Consider the following 16,286-nt stretch of genomic DNA (forward strand, 5'->3'; position numbering starts at 1 on the left):
AACGCGCACCATAGCAGCACCCCCGTGCACAGCAGACTAAGAGGCAGCACCTTCACCAATGGCCTCTCGTGGTCGCTTCCCATCGAGCGGCTAACGCTCCAGAACCGCGGACTAGCCTTGCTGCCGGAGAAGGGGATGGGCCTCCCGCCCTCCGAGTCCCGCCGTCGTGCCAGCCCCCGGCGGGGCCCGGGCGGACGAGGGGTCAACCGCGCCCTGCAAAGACACGCGCGTGAGCGGCGCGAGGGGCGCACGCAGCGTCCCGGCCCCGGTCCTCACCGCCAGCCCGCCCCTCTCCTCACCGCCAGCGGCCCAGCGCCCGCATCATCCCGCGCCGAGCGGAAGCGGAATCGGAAGTGTGAGGGCGCCCGCGGGCCGGGCCGCGACTGCCGCCGTTGGGGCAAAGCCGAAAGGGCTCTGGCCTGGCGGGGGGGGAGCGGACCGCACAACAGGAGGCGGCACATTGACCGCAGATGGCCTTCTCGGCGTTCAACGACTGCTCGCTACAGTGAAGGTTCCAGACCTCGTGTTGGAAGAGTCCGTTTTATTCCGCATTAGGTACAGACGATTGCCAGGTATTGCCTTAACGCAACTATGCTCTTGCAACGATTCAGTGATTTCATTGTACCTTTCTGTCACATCCTGAATATTTAACCTGACAGCTAAACACAACATCGACCTTTGAACACGGGGGCGCTGGAGTGCTGTGCTGTGTTCTGCACTGCCGAACATTGAAAACGTTTCTTTTTATGCAAAAGTGTGCATGCACAGAAAAGTTTTTAGCGTATAGATGAAAAAACATGTTCTTAATATCGTATTTGCTACTTTTCTTACAACATCTCAGAGCACTGCTCTTGAGCTTCTTTGTATTTACTACAACTGTTACAACACTTGATCTATAGTAATAGCAAAAGTTGGGACTAGACAGACAGAATCTGTAAATTTGTGCCAAATACCGGAAAGAAGTGTTTAAATGTTCTCAGAAAATAATCATAGTCTCATAATAGTGTGTCTGCGCTCTACTACATTTCATTTGCTTTAGGGCAGAAATTCAAAAAGTGAAAAATACTCACAAGAAGGTAAATCATCTTTGTGGCAGAATACATTTTTAATTTACATTCTGTACCATCCCAAGTTTCTTCATACAGTGTAATTCCAAATTCCCTCATCGCCGTGCAGGTGCTCATCGTTCTTTGACCCGTTAAGAACCGATGATGCTGCAGTTGCCAGTTGGTGACTTCCATACTCGACGCTGGTATTTCCAGCTGTAAAATTTAGTTTTTTTAATAACACGTCAGTTATTTTTACTTTTAAACATAAAAAGATTTTTGTCACACACTTCACACCATAGTTTGGAAATAAGTTAACTACAGTACACTGAATTCTGCTTTGTATTATACAAATGCTAATCTGCAATAAATAAAAAAACTACTGCAATAGTGAAAGAACTACCAAACAGGCAGAAATAGTGTGCATATTACATAGTTCATAGTTTAAACCTAACGATACCATGTTCTACAAAAGTTTTTTATATTTTTCCTAAAAAACGGTTTCTCAAAGAAAAAAGAAAATATTAAGTATGTCACTAATTTTAAGCTACTTTAATTAGCTCAAAGGTCCTTCGGTCTGTTGCAGTGACAATGCTGAACATAAATTCTGTAAAAGGAAATATGTATATATTTCTATATATACACATGTATTACAGGAAATTAATTTCTCCCTTGACAAATACTTCATGTTATAAAGGGCATGATGGTTTGGAAGGAACAAGGGAAAACAAACAGAAAGCCATTTCAAAAACAAAACAGAAACCCCTCCAAAAGAAAAAAAAAAACCCACAGAAAGTTTTTGGAATTGTCTGGACTTGTCTGGAATTAATCCAGATAAGCCACCCTTCTTCACAGCCAGCACCACTCTTTCCTTCTAAAAACTGCATATGATATGGTACTTACCTAACAGAAATCAAAGAGAGAAAAGAAAGAAACAGGCGACTCCAAAATGAAGGGAAAAAGCAATACAAAAAGATACGGAAAAAACTTTAAAGTGTTACGAAAGAGATCAGGCCTTGTGGTTAATACACAGAACACGAAGTGACTTAAAAGATAATGTGCTGCTAATGAAGTAATAACAATTTCCTTTTCAAATGGGACCTTAGCAACTGCAGACAAACTTCTATCACGACAGCAGTGACAATTTTTCTATAAAGCTAGAATCTCAAGCCATCAACACATTTTTGGAAGACAAAATAAGTCCTTGTGCACAGTAATCAAAACCTAAGTACTTACGAAAAACTTTCTCTACTGAATTTTACCTCCATATATGCCAGATTATTTAATTGTTGGTGTAACCAGAAACAGCGTTGGCATATCCACATTCTGAGCGTATGACAATGGAAAAGAATGATACCGAAAAAACTCACCTGAATTTCCTTTGTACACGATACCATGCTGACCTAATAAAACTCTAAGTTTTTTTATTTCTTCAGAAAGTTGCTTGTATTCCTGGGAAAGAAAATACATTTTTAAATAGTTCTCCCACTTCACAAATGCATACCTAAATCAGGAGGTTGTAAGAAAAAAATGCCTCTGTGCACACCTTACACCTTTTGCCTTTAATGGCTCTACAGATAAACTGCTTGTTCCAAGAACACAGTGCATAGTTCAGAAAAAGATCCATCTCCTTGCCAACAAAACAGGAGCCAGCTTTTTTCAAGCCCAAGAGTAAAAATTAGGAATGCTTTTGTAACTATTTCAAATCTGTACTCTTAACTAGCATTTTATCATAGAACAAAATCCTAACTTGGCTTCAGGACTACCTTTATTTCATTTCATTCTTATCATAATGCTGCAGTCTGGACATTTGTCACCTCCTATGCTCTTGACCTAGTAACTTTACGTTCTTGCTCTCAGCAGTTTCTGCCAACTGTCAGAGACAGGGACCACTTAGTACTTTTGAGACTCAAACCACATACCTGAAATATCAGAAAAGCCCCAATTCTTTCTTACCCAGTTTTATTGTTTACATGACTATAGATAGACAAATAGAATTAACTATTTAAGGCTCTGTGCTTACCAAAACAGCCAATTTATGTCAATTCAGCTACAATGGAGCCAGAAAAACAAGTACAAATTATTACATACTGTATTGTTAATCAGTGAAAAAAAATTTACATGGCTATTCCAGCTCCTATATTCACCTTGACCATACTTTGATTCAGTTAGATTAATTAATTACTACATGGTGCCTTGTCTTTGCTACATTTTTCAATTAAAAAGACAACAGCAACTTCTTCTCTGCATTAGAATGAATGAATTCCCTTCTGTGCTCTTTTTCTCATGTTCAGGTTGCACTCTTTTAGGCTCGGCACACCTTGTACCGAGTATTTTCAACACTCCGATGCTGTTGCAGGAGAACCGTTCACATACACAAAAGTCACGCAGAAATGAATACAGCCATTCTGCCTTTTGCTTGTGCAACAGCCAAGGCATTCTTACATAAGAATGGGTCACTTTTCAGAGAGAACTGTCAACATTGTCAAGGTTGTTTACACATTTATCTTCACTAGTAATTCCTTCCTGTCTCCACACTGACATTCCCCAAAAACAGTATCTTCAAGGTGTTCATAAGCCGGTTGCATATGCGAATTCCTGCATACTCCCCATCTTCTCACTGGCTATTCGTTTCTGCTGGTTTGTTTTTGACTTAGGGGCTACAATAAAGATACCAAATCACACCATATGCAGGCTGTTACATATTGAAACCCAAAAAGATACCCGCTTGAACGAATTCAACCGAATACCAAGGGGGTTTGCATAATACTCTCCCATTGATACTGTCATACAGCAAAATGGTGACAATTACACATTGTACATATTATGCTTTATACCTTACTGCACTTTTCCACTGTTTCAAATTCCAGCGTTATTTTCTCGCTCTGTTTTTCAACTTCATTTTCTTCTGTTCCTTTTAAAAGTCCTGCGTCCTCAAAAATCTGCTTCAGTATTTTCTTGTAACCCTAAAAAAGAAAGTTTAAAAAAGGTGCAAGGTTAATTGAGTCAACTCTCACCTCTGCTTGTAATTTGCACTGGCCGTTCCAAGTCCTCAAGCTTCATTGTCAGTTCATATAGCAGTTACAGAACACAAATGTTACTATTTTACAGCTGCAGAATGAGTACATCTGCTCCGAAAGGAGAAACTACCGAAGCCAGCCTATTTGACTGTAATTTTTTTTTTAACAAATAGAATTGGAAGAAATTAATATACCTGGTCAGTTATTAGTTCATCATACAGAAGCTGCTCTGCTTCATCCCACTTCCTCTGCAGTGCTTCAGTCAGAGTCGGATAAACTGGAAAATGGAATGCAAACCATGTAAAAACCAACAGTACTATCCTGCATTAGTTACTTCCTCCCCTAGTACCATGCAATCATATTTGTTTTAGGAGCTCAATGTTTCTACGCACTGCGTAGTCTCTCTGCTTTCAGGAGCTGGGGTTACATTTCAATTACGCTTTACACATTTAAATTTCTAGAGAAAGACCAGAAAATTTTTCTTATTTCCAGCTACAAGGCCTCATGTTCCTTCGCTCAATGTAGTTCTAACTCAGCTTTTCTGTAATGTAAGTTAATGGGCAGATACTACAGGGCTTCTTCCTACAGTTCAAGGAAAAAGAAAACAAAAGAAAAAAAAATCATTCACTGGGTCTGCAGTACTAATGAAAATTTCTTGGAGTAATACCTATGTGTTATAGTAACTGGGATTTAAAATACACTTCATATTATATGTGATATTTAATATTACTTTATATTAAAGTACAAACTCAAATGAAAACTGTACACTCCAAGGATAGTGTAATGTGGCAGCTGTTACACAAAATATTTTCTAAATCTTACCTAGAAGCGAGTGGGGATGGCACACAAGAGGAGTCTCAAATGTCAGAGAGTAAACACAAGTACTTGGCTCAGACACGTAAGCCAATTTATTGCTCTTTCCACAAACGAGATGAACCTAAACAAAGATGAGCAAAAAACATCTACATCTACATCTACATCGATGCCGACGATCAACTTGCTGCGTTCCTATGTTAGGGGATGCACTTCGTACATACTGTCGTGTTGAAGCTTCCGGTGCTTTTGTTTTTCCCCGCAGGAAAAGAATCATAACAAGCCCATTGTCCAATTATTTTGTCAAATGTAAAAATTGTTTTCTCTAATGTGAAATGACTGTTCCCACCTACCATTGTTCCTTAGCCTTCTAAGCACTGTATTTCCAGCAAGAACGACAGTGAAAAGGAGGGTGGATTGGGAGACCCTTTAGAACCTCATCTAACATAAGCACAGTTTCCTTAAATTTTATTTCTGACTGATGTGCTAATTAGAGAATATGAGACACATCCAGACTGCAGAAATTTGTTTTCATCTTTACGTTTGCAGCACCAATATATTCTGTCTTCAAAATGAAATGGCAGTAAAAGACTTCAGTCACAGTATCAAAGGTCATAAAAGAATGTGAATTCTTTCTGCAGCTTCTATGGGAAATAAAGATGCTGACTGGGCACCCCCATTGTATATTGCAGTATAACATTTTCACTTTGGCCGGGATATGGCAGCCAAGTTGGCAGCTAATCACAAGGGATTGAACAAGTGCTGGATACTGCACTCGGGTCACAACGACCCCGTGCACCGCTCCAGCCTTGGGCGGGAATGCCTGGAAAGCTGCCTGGTGGAAAAAGACCTGGGGATGCTGGTTGATAGGTGCTACTCCTCAGGCCGGTGCTCCAGACCCTTCCACAGCTCCACTGCCCTTCTCTGGACATGGCCCATCACTTCAGTGTCCTTCTTGAAATGCCTGTATTATTCTGTGCCTCTCGTCTTATTCTGACACCCTACTTAGCTCCTCATCATGCTATACTTAAATGCCTAATTGTTTTCCTTCTTTTTTCCTGGATATTCTCAGTGGGCTGGCATCTTCAATTCAAAAAAGAGCTCTTTTTCTTTATTTTGCCCGACACAAATTACAAAGTGCCGTATATTTCTACGGTAGTAAGTATACCACTCTTCCAAGGAAAAATGGAATTGTAAGTAACCAATGAGAAAACATAAGTAAATGTCTTCAAAATTTTATCCTGATTCTACCTTTCCTCCTCCGTTCATTCATGTACTTCCTGCAGGAATTCATCTTTCTGTTTTCTGTCACAGCTTAAATTATGACTTCTACAGGGTAAAATTCTACAGGGTAGGAATTTTTCAGTTTGTAGTCTCACAAGTGTACGTAGAGTTATGCTGTCTGAGTTATCATAGTCTAAGTTACTATACCTTTGTCTGTCTGCTCTTAGTTTCACAGGAGTCTCCTTCCCTCATCCACATTCCAACAAATGTGTTGTTCTCAATTTCCCATTCATGCCAGATTCTGAAAAAATAGGACACTACTTTGTTTTAACTTACTGGAAAGAAAAAGGTGAACCCTCAGGAAGAAAACCAAGAATACCCTTATACCATGTTCAGTTTAAGTGTATATACTTCATTTGTGTTGTATTGGTATTACCGTTTAGGTTGCTATACAGGGCACGGCAATGTCACTTTTTGAGAGCACAGTCGTGGATCAAATTTCAGTTTGCGAGCCATTTGCGCTTAGAAATCTCTGTTTAACTCCAGTAAAATACAGCTTATAGATCAATCCCGCGACAAATTCCACGAGGCTAAGTACCCTGTGCAACTCTGTCCGCAGGACTTTTAGTGCTGGTGAGGGCACCTACGAAAACTAGTCTACTTCTGCTAGTCCTAAAGCAAACGGTACCCTTGGCATGGCGATGCACCGGTTTCCTCACACACTGGCTTACCATTTAGCACATAGGAAAAAAAGAGACATCTATATATAAAGTATTTAGGACAGCAGTGTTCTGGTTTATGTGTAGATTTATTTTAGGTATTATGATTTGGGGCTATTATGATCCAGGGTCTTTAAATACTTTGAGATACATTTTCTGGGGGTCTACATCGAGCATTTGACAACTTCTTATAATATATAAGAACCATTAGGCATAAAGCGCTCTTTTCATTTTGAATTTTTTTGTATTTAACTCAAACTGAAAATAGTTAACAGACATAAAATCTGTACTAATGTAAGTTATATATAACTTATATAAGTACTATATAACTTCTTATATAAGTTCTATATAAGCTTTAGTTAGACAATATTGAATTTCTCACGTGAACGTATCACACTTGCAGTTGTCATTGGTTATTGATCAGTCTCCAGCTACAATAGGAAGTTAGTATTTATCAACAAAAAAACCCCTCAATTTTTCAAGACAGGGTATTCTTATGTATAATGCCTTGTGGACATTCATAGCCTAAGCTGACCGACACAGGAATCTTAATTTTAAAAATGCCTCCTTTTTACAGTCTATAAAATGGCCTGCAAACAACATAGCTAAAACTTAAAAAGTCTAAATGTCTCACCCTAAAATCCCACTGTAGGCATTCCATCGAAAAGTCTGCTCGTGCTGAGTCACATTATGAAAAGGACAAAACTCATACTTGTACCTTAAAAGGAGAGAAAATAAAAAGAAAATAAGAAATGTTTCAGACTGCAATAAAAAAACTAGTTAATTACTACTAAGTATATAGAAACAAATAGTCAAATCCATTACTCACGTGGATTCCAGAAAACTGAAACACTTGCCAGCAAGCCTAAAGAGATGTGCAGGGCCTAAAAACATCACAACATGATAGAAAGGAAAAATAATGTTTTGGTTAAATTTGAGCAAGCTACTGTGGTGACAAAAGTGCAAGGAGCATGTGACAAATTTATTTTCCAGCTGTACGTAAGGACACTTTTAACTTCCATATGGATTACTGTAAGTTCTCGCTAGCACTATACTGGTTTGCATTGTGACCTTTAACGTTTTTTGTCCTCGCTACTCAATGAAATAGATAAGCCTCTGTCTACAACAAGAAACCTGTGTAAAAATAAATATTTGGAGGACAGGTCCATAAAAGGAATCATTGGTGCAGATCCTGCCAAAATCTACCATTGAAATCACTGAAACTCTTGCTTGGCAGCTGTCTGTCTCCAAAGTCATCCAAACTCTGCAGGTTTATAATAGTAAAGCCCACTGGTTCAGAATGTTGATGGCGCTGCATATTTCAGTTTCACTGAGATTCTCAAACCAGATATTCTTTTTCACCGTTTGCCCTCAAGGTCTGATCCAGGTAGTATTCAACAAGATAAGTCTTCTTCTGTCACACAGATCAGCAGTTGCAGTTCTGCTCTGGTAGTATTGACTATTCCAGGCTTACTGTCAAAGGAATCCAAGACGGGTAACTTGTCAATAAAACAGGGCCAAAAGTTCTGAACTACATGCTAGAGGAGTCTTTCGGTATCCCTTGTATAAGGAAATTTTCTTTGCAATTACTAAATATTAATGAGGAAAGAAGAAAAGAGATTGCAAAGCGTGTAAAGTAAAACCCCATCCTGGATGGATTCCCTGCTGTCACAACTGCGCCGGTACTTTTGCCAATTATCTAGATGAACAATCCTACGAACAAAGGTCAGACCACCAGAATCTTATCCATCGTAATGCCTTAACTGGGACACAGGCCTGTTCTCTTTCCCAAGTGTTTTTCTGACTGTATGATCTTGCATTTCATTCTACAGATAGCCTTGGCCAAAGGGTTTGCTCCTCTACTACATGAAATCTGCATCCTATCGATTAGGGTGCTCTCCCCGCAGATGAAAAAAAGCAAATGTGAATGTCCATTCACATCCAGGAATGCATTACACTCGTGCCTCCCTTTCCTGAGCAGATGCTCTGGAAGAGAAATTAACAGAACTATTTACCCCAACTGTCTTGTAGAAAAAACCAAGTACGATTTCCATGCTAAAGAAGTAATTGTGCAAGACAGGGTTTCGTGCCCTAGGTTTGTGTTCTATATACACTCCCAATTTTTGGCCACAACAAAGAAAGAAGGATTTCTGGCATGCTGTCCTTTATTCCTGCTACTTTTGGCATCTTCCCATCCACCATTCTATTGCTAATCCCGTTTCTAACTATTTCAGTTTTCACATGCAGTACGTGCAGAATTATACACTTGATTTGACTTTATAAAACATAAAAAAACCCATTAAACATAATCAAATTCAATGTCACCATAACAAAATGCCTGTCTTGAATTTGAATAAGTTTAAGCCTAAGCCTAAAGTCAGCAGAGAGACAGGAGTTTTTGCTCAGTCTTTGCCTTCAGTGTTTATCTGCTCTCCTCTATAGACAGCCTAGAATTTTTTTACCTTTCAGTTTATTTTGCTTAAGCGGTGCAAAAGCAACCTTTTTTGGTTGCTGACACCTAGGGTGTGTGTGAAACTAATCCCCTCTGACTGGTTCCAAGACTACTCTTAGGACTTTTTTTAAAACTACTTCTGGGTATTAAGTAGTACCAGACGATGGGATGACTTCTATAAGTCACGAAGAAAAAAGTGCTTACTGTGGGTCAAAAGGATCTATGACAGGTGAAAAAACCACAAAATAAAACATGTTGATAGTACTGTCACCAAAACGGTATAAAAAACAGCGCTGGGACCTAGAACCACCAGTGAAGTTATTCTAGGTTTTAACCCTTCAAGAGCACAACAAAATATATTTCCCCGTGCCTCTTTTCCACGTTGCTTATAAAATCACACACAAAATTAGTGCATAAAGTCGAAGTAGACTATTTGCATTGCTAACAACTGCTGCTAAATGGTGAAAACTGTACAAAAAAGAAAGTAACTCTTGCATATACCTGATACTGCAGACGGGGACATCTTTGGCTGCAGCCTATTTGTTTGAGGCAAGAATGGGTTATTCAACCTTTCAAAAGAAGGAAAGTTAAACGTTTAAGGCGGAGTTATGCATCTGGCCGTGGATACATCCTCCCCTACCTGTGTGTCCCAACATCGGCGGCCGCAGCCCGCGGGCAAAACGCGGGGTCTGCGGCAACGCCCCGGCCTGGTGCCCCATCCCCAGAGGAAGAGACGGGCTGGAGCGGGCACAACGGCAGACGGACCCGAGCCCGCCGAGTGCGGGTGCATCGCGGGACACGGCGAGCGGGCGGCCACGTACCCGAACGTATTCGGCTCCTCCACGATCTTCATCTTCCCCGCCGAGGCGAAGAGACCTGCGAGGAGAAAGCAGTTGGCCGCGGCGGACGGACCAAGCCGCCGGCGCGCCCGCGGCCCCTGCACTCACCCAGCGCGGCGCTCAGCGCCGCCAGTAGCAGCTGGGCCGCCATCGCCTCTTCCGCGGGAGGCGGAAATACGCCACGCCGGGGGGTGGTGTCTCCGCCGAGCGCGGCCATGGAGCGCGGCCGGCGCCGGAGCCGGCGCGGCGGCCGGCGCGGCGCTCGTAGCCTCGAAAATTTCGCGGCGGAAGCGGAGGCCGCACTGAGAGGTGCTTGAGGCGCCGCGGGACGCGGGCCTGGGCGGGCGGGTCCTGCCGGGCTGTGTCGCGTCGCCGCTGGGCCCTGATGTACGCCTGCTGTTTTCAGCTTGTCTAGAAGGCGAGGAGGCCGCGGATGGGGGCGCTCGGGAGGCCAAGTTCCCCTGCTCCCTTGCCATGTGGGAGCTCGGACACTGCGATCCCAAGAAATGCACCGGGAGGAAACTGGCCCGGAAAGGCTTGCTGCGAACCCTGCGCCTCGGCCAGAGATTCCCGGGCGTCGTCCTCAGTCCGCTGGCCACGGAGTATGTCTCTCCAGCCGACAGGTGGGACTCCGGTGCCGGTTGGAAAACCCCGGGGCGGGGGGGTCCGGGGCGGCGGGCCGCAGACTGTGAGGGAGATCTCTTGGTTCAAATACCGTCTTGATGCTGTCTTAGGGAGGGCATTTTAACCATTAATTCATGGCCGGAACTCTGATAGGGAATAAAATTTACCTTCCTATTACGTTACACTGATGAGCGAACATGAGAAATAGAGCGGTTTTATCAAATCAGCTTAACATTTTTACGCAGCTAGTATCAGATGAGAAAAGCATCTGTAGATCCAAATGAAAAATCAAGGTGCCCGTCTCGTAGTTTAATTTGTTCAGAGCACGGACCCATAGCTACTGTATCTTTTAGTATGTCGCATTTAAGTTCTTTGGTTAGGCAACGCTATGTGTAAACTAGAAAACTTTTCGGGGGAAATGAGAATTTTCTTCAAACGTGCCTGCTGAATTTTTATAAAGATGTACTTACTCAGAGAAAAGATTTGTCTTCAGAAGCTAGCAGAGACCCTGAATCGGAACTTTGGTGTACTTTAAGAATGTGACCATTATAATGAAACACGCTTCACTGTCACGTTTTTAAACCTAGAATTATTCGCATTTCATTTTGCAACGTACGGTTTTTTTGCCATTCACATGGTGGATGCAAACCATGCTACTATTCTTTCTCATTGCATCTCTATTTTAGGTTATTGTAAAGCATATTGGTTTTGATTGACAAAAGCAGGGGCTGTATGCAAGTGTGTTGCCAGTATATAGCAGCAATTGGAATTCTCGCTTCATCTGTATAATTGTGACAATTTTTCAAATACAGTGACATATCTTTTTCCCAGGCACGTCATTGCTCAGAGTGGAATTGCAGTCATAGATTGCTCATGGGCCAAATTGGAAGAAACTCCCTTTAAGAGAATGAGAGGGAGTCATCTGCGGTTGCTGCCTTACTTGGTGGCTGCAAATCCTGTAAACTATGGTCGGCCATGCAAGCTGTCCTGCGTGGAAGCTTTTGCTGCAGCATTTTGCATTGTCGGTAGGCTCAATTTGTCTGATGTGAAGTATGTTGCTAGCAATTCTTACATCCTTAATAAATCAGAAGAGATGCTCTGTGACAAAATAAACTGTAATGCTGTCACGCTGGTCATCGCTTTGTTGAGTTTGGGATCAGATTGTATCGCTTTCTTCCAAGTACTTGGATCGGTGGCACTGAGGCGTGTGTGGAATACTCATGTCAGCTACTAAACAGGACACAAACTGATAATTTTGTGTGGATGGTGCACAATGTTAGAAAAACTGTTAAAAAAAGGGAAGACACAACACAAATCCTTAGGCACCTTTGCCTTAATGAGAGGTAGCAGCTGGCTGTTAATAGGGTGAGGTCTGGGTAAGAACAATAGAAATTGCCCCCTCTCATGATGTTTTGCAGACTCATCACAGAACTTTGACAGTTGAAGAGAAATGCTCTAGCATACTGAAGACAAGCCTACCTTCCAAAAATACCGTTTGTACAATTGGTCTTGTACTGAAGGACTGTGGGACCTAGAGCTTGAATTGCTCGCTATATGTGCAAAACATTTTTATGTAACACTGAATAAAAGGCTATGAACTATTCTTGGATTCGGTTCCATGTTTCAAGTTAAACTGAAATTTGAAAATATTTGTAGTCTTGCCAAAAGTTTTAATCCCCGAACGCTGAAAGAAACACCGGCAAACAGTGTAGTAATATGTAGGCACGATGTGGACTAGAGACGGGTAAGCTGAGTCAATCCCACACTAAAGAAAACTGATTGTTTCTTTTCTGTTTTAGGATTCCCAGATCTAGCCACCATTCTTTTAAGGAAATTTAAATGGGGTAACGCCTTTATTGACCTGAACAAAAATCTCTTGGAAAAATATGCAGCATGTCATTGTCAGGATGACGTGGTAAGCATTGAGAAGGACTTTCTAGCTGATGTCCAAGAAAGAAAAGATGAAGAAGTAGGTAAGAGAAAAACGCAAAGACACTACATGCCCTTTTTCTAACTAGTTTCCTTACAGTCTTTTCCTCACATCTCATGAAAGTATTAGCAAGGTGGAAGATAAGTGCTTTATTGATACGTGCTGTTTTGTTCTGTCTTTGTACTGTGTTAGGAAGGCATACCTGTTTGCCCATTTTTTTTTTCAACTAATATAGGTGAAAATGACTAAAGCACTTTATTGCATGGAGTAGTGCACTCACAGCTGCACTGTAAAGCAGCTACCCTTATTCACCTAACCAAATGGGATGACTTAGGAGCAAAAAGAAAATACGACGCTTGCTTGTTTTATATACAGATGTTAAAAGCAGAGTATGAGTAAAAAGACTATTAATTGAAAAGGAACTATGAGAGAAATGTAGGCATGCAGTCAGACAGCACATTAGTTATACATAAACCTAAGGACCTTTAATAGACATATTTATATAGTCCCCAATCAAGATGCTTAAAACCAGACCTATATAGTTTAAATTGTTTGCAATAAGTACAAGGAGTTTATTCCCAAACTCATCCAGTAATTTATTGGAATCCCAGACTGTATTCGCAGGCGAGTGCTTGGTCTCGTTCAAGAGCAGAAAGAAAAGCAAATAAGAATATATGAAATGAGATTATCATAATTGTTTTCCTTTCACAATGATTAAGCCCTGTAAAATAGGCCAGGGGCTAATACTGTAAGATGGTCTTCAGTATTTAGAGCCTTCAGTTGCTCTAAACTTCGATCTCTTCGTCGCAATACTGAATTAAACCATCCTCTTGCTTGGTGGAAGCCTAACTAACTAGTTACAGTAAACCGAAGACAGCTATAAAGGGGTAACACGACTTATGCCAGTTAAAGCACAGTTCCACCTGTCATCCTCTGTATTTTCTGGTTGAACTGCAGAACAAAGGCTATCATGCCATGTTTGACTTCCCTGAGGCTACTGTTCTTCCCAGCTACCTCAGCCAAAGTAAGTCCAGCCCTACCCTTACTCAGTGAGAGCTAAACCTGGACAGCTGTAATTCTCTTCTCAGTGGACATCAGCTAACTAGATAGCCCTTTTAGAACTTAATAATTCTATTGTTTTCTTTCCAATCCATCCATGTTTTCTTACCAAAAGCCTTAGAAAACTGTTTATAGATTCTGACTACCTCTAAAGAGCTACTGAACCCCTTGCAGGGGGCTGAGGGAAAAGAGTGAAAAGCCTAGAATGGGCAGGCAGCACTTGAGTTATTTTCTCATCACCCCTGGTTTCTCATCAAACAACTGTGATAAACTTATGAGAAATTTGAATCAGACTTTCTGTGCCTTTCCCTCCCTGTCAATAATCTATGAAAATGAAGGCAGACAGTTAAAAAACCGGTTTTTTTCATCTCCTGCAATTTTTCCTTCTTTTTCCAGATCCATTTGATGTTGACTCAGAAAAAGAATTTTCTAATCCCAACAGGCCGGTCAATTCCTCAGGGTAATGAAATTTAATTAAAATATTAGTTGTTCATACTATTATTTTGCTTTTATAATCCTGAAAAATGTTTCTAGTCTAGCACAAAGCAAGGAAGACTCTGAGGACAGCATGAGCAATCCAGATGATGCCACCGAAAGCAGCGAAAGCACTGATGAGAGCAGTCCAGAAGAAATAAAAATACCCAGTAATCCCAAAGAGTTGTAACATCTTGTATAAAGACATTTTCTTGTGAACGCTTGGGTGTGTCTCGTTCACCTGTAACTTGGTGCTTCGCAAACCTCAGTCTCTACGCAGGTTTGTAAGTCTATTTATGCACGAGGGCTCTAGGTTCTTTTATTTTTAGGTAAGTATGGAATGTTAAATTATTTTGTAAGGAGCTTGAATCTTAGTTACAAGTTAAAAAATAAACAACCCTGTATTCTAATCAGCACATCTGGAAAGTGGTTTATAGGGATTATTTTTAACTAATAGTATATTAGGTAAACTTTCTCAACTTCTGGTCTGTATTTCAGGAAAACATGACTAAGCTCTTGCCTTATTCATGGTACCTACCGCAAAAGCAGTCTCTGACTTTTTGCAGGCTTAAACCTTGCCATATGTATTTCAACTATATCTGTTTACAGGAAACTGATTACCTGACCTTAAAAGGAAAAAAATGCTTCCTGGAATTGCTTTAACATTTCAGTATGTCTTCTCAGGAACTTGAATTGCTCATTTTATTTACTCTGATGCAGTCCTAAGCAGCACACAGTGTTTTGGCACTTCATATTCAGAACTGCACCGGGAAATTTCAGATCAAGGGTTCATCGGTGCTGTCTCTGTGTATTCTTATCACACGAAGTAGTCGTGTACCAAGTCAGAAATTCACATTGTCTGGCCCTTAAAGGTTAATGACAGACTCACACCAGCATTAGTGTCTTAGGTCACTTTTCCATCTGCCTGCCAGTTTGTATAGTGAAAATGAGCTGTCAGTTGTTTTCTGCATATTTAAACAGAACACTAAACTTGAGTGGCCCTTCAGCAGAACTGGAGATACTAAGGACAATTTGTAGACTCACCTTCACAAGTCAAAGTTCTGCCAAGTCACAGGACTTTCTCCTCTCGACCCTCTACTACTAAAGGGATTAAATGCTAGCCTACTAGAGCTAGAGCTGGGAGTAACGGGCAGCGGTTTGAGTGGTACAACTATGCAACGTCCCTTTTAAAAACAAGAAGCACAAGCAAGTAAGTTCTACAAGGCAACTTTCCCTTTGATTCAGTCTGTCAGTAACTTTCCCACCCCTATGAAATTGTTCCCAAATGGCAAGGATTTCTAGATAGTGTCAAGAAAGCAATCCAACACAATTTTTAAAGGACTGACAGCCACATGGCGTGTGTTAGATATTCTAATTTAGGGGAATGCATTTATATTATAAAGCTATAGTAGTCGAATGCAGACAAGCAAAACAGATCTGAAAACAGAGCTGTGTCACTCAGAATAACTTAAGTATTGAGCAGTAGCCATTTTCTAATAACAAGCACTGAAGAAGCTAAGCTCACATGAAACAAACTTTTTCACGTTTGTTTTGCAGAATGATTTTGACTAAAAAAATACAATTAAAAAAAGCAGTGAAAGTTTAATAGAGGGCATATCAGCTTGACATACATGAAAGTAACTTACATAATTTAACAGATTTCCTTTACATAAGGAAATAGTAATTGCATAGAGCACGTCCTTTTCCTAAAAACTTATATGCATTAACAGATGGAAGAAGGCACAGAATTATTTCCGATAAACACGCACCATTAAAAATCCTCAGCGTTTCTTGGACATCTCCTATTATTGTTCGTATCGGCCTCCCGCTCACGTTATTTTATATTAATGCGGTCACAGGCGTACGCTGATCCCGTTATGCACGGTAAGCAATCAGTCTCTAGTGAGTCAGAATTCTGTATGCTGCTTAAGGAACTAATCTAAATTGACTTGCTGCGGTTACCACAAGTGGCCCAAGGAAGGGCCACTATTCGTGCTCCAGGTCAGGCAGGACAGGCAAAAAACCCAGAGGCAACATCTAACCAAAAGGCAAACGTAGCATCACGGGCCTTAAAAACGGGACTTGT

General features: G+C 41.1%; 2 protein-coding genes across 2 annotated transcripts; one reads left to right on the top strand and one right to left on the bottom strand.

The window, feature by feature from the left end:
* Positions 1-1,086: 1,086 nt before the first annotated feature.
* GNPTG (N-acetylglucosamine-1-phosphate transferase subunit gamma) lies at positions 1,087-10,345 on the bottom strand. Its single transcript, XM_085074190.1, has 11 exons — positions 10,222-10,345; positions 10,096-10,150; positions 9,776-9,843; positions 7,652-7,706; positions 7,457-7,540; positions 6,311-6,404; positions 4,889-5,003; positions 4,261-4,343; positions 3,884-4,012; positions 2,417-2,498; positions 1,087-1,262 (listed from the first exon to the last, which is right to left on the bottom strand). The coding sequence occupies exons 1-11, from the start codon at positions 10,328-10,330 to the stop codon at positions 1,138-1,140; spliced, it is 999 nt and encodes a 332-aa protein (XP_084930316.1). The 5' UTR covers positions 10,331-10,345; the 3' UTR covers positions 1,087-1,137.
* On the top strand, positions 10,301-14,610 carry TSR3 (TSR3 ribosome maturation factor). Its single transcript, XM_085074191.1, has 6 exons — positions 10,301-10,422; positions 10,520-10,736; positions 11,569-11,762; positions 12,537-12,710; positions 14,123-14,186; positions 14,261-14,610. The coding sequence occupies exons 1-6, from the start codon at positions 10,329-10,331 to the stop codon at positions 14,388-14,390; spliced, it is 873 nt and encodes a 290-aa protein (XP_084930317.1). The 5' UTR covers positions 10,301-10,328; the 3' UTR covers positions 14,391-14,610.
* Positions 14,611-16,286: the final 1,676 nt, after the last annotated feature.

The sequence above is a fragment of the Lichenostomus cassidix genome, chromosome 14 (assembly GCF_008360975.1).
Source record: "Lichenostomus cassidix isolate B80296 chromosome 14, HeHo_3.0, whole genome shotgun sequence".
In the NCBI taxonomy this organism is placed as follows: Eukaryota; Metazoa; Chordata; class Aves; order Passeriformes; family Meliphagidae; genus Lichenostomus; species Lichenostomus cassidix.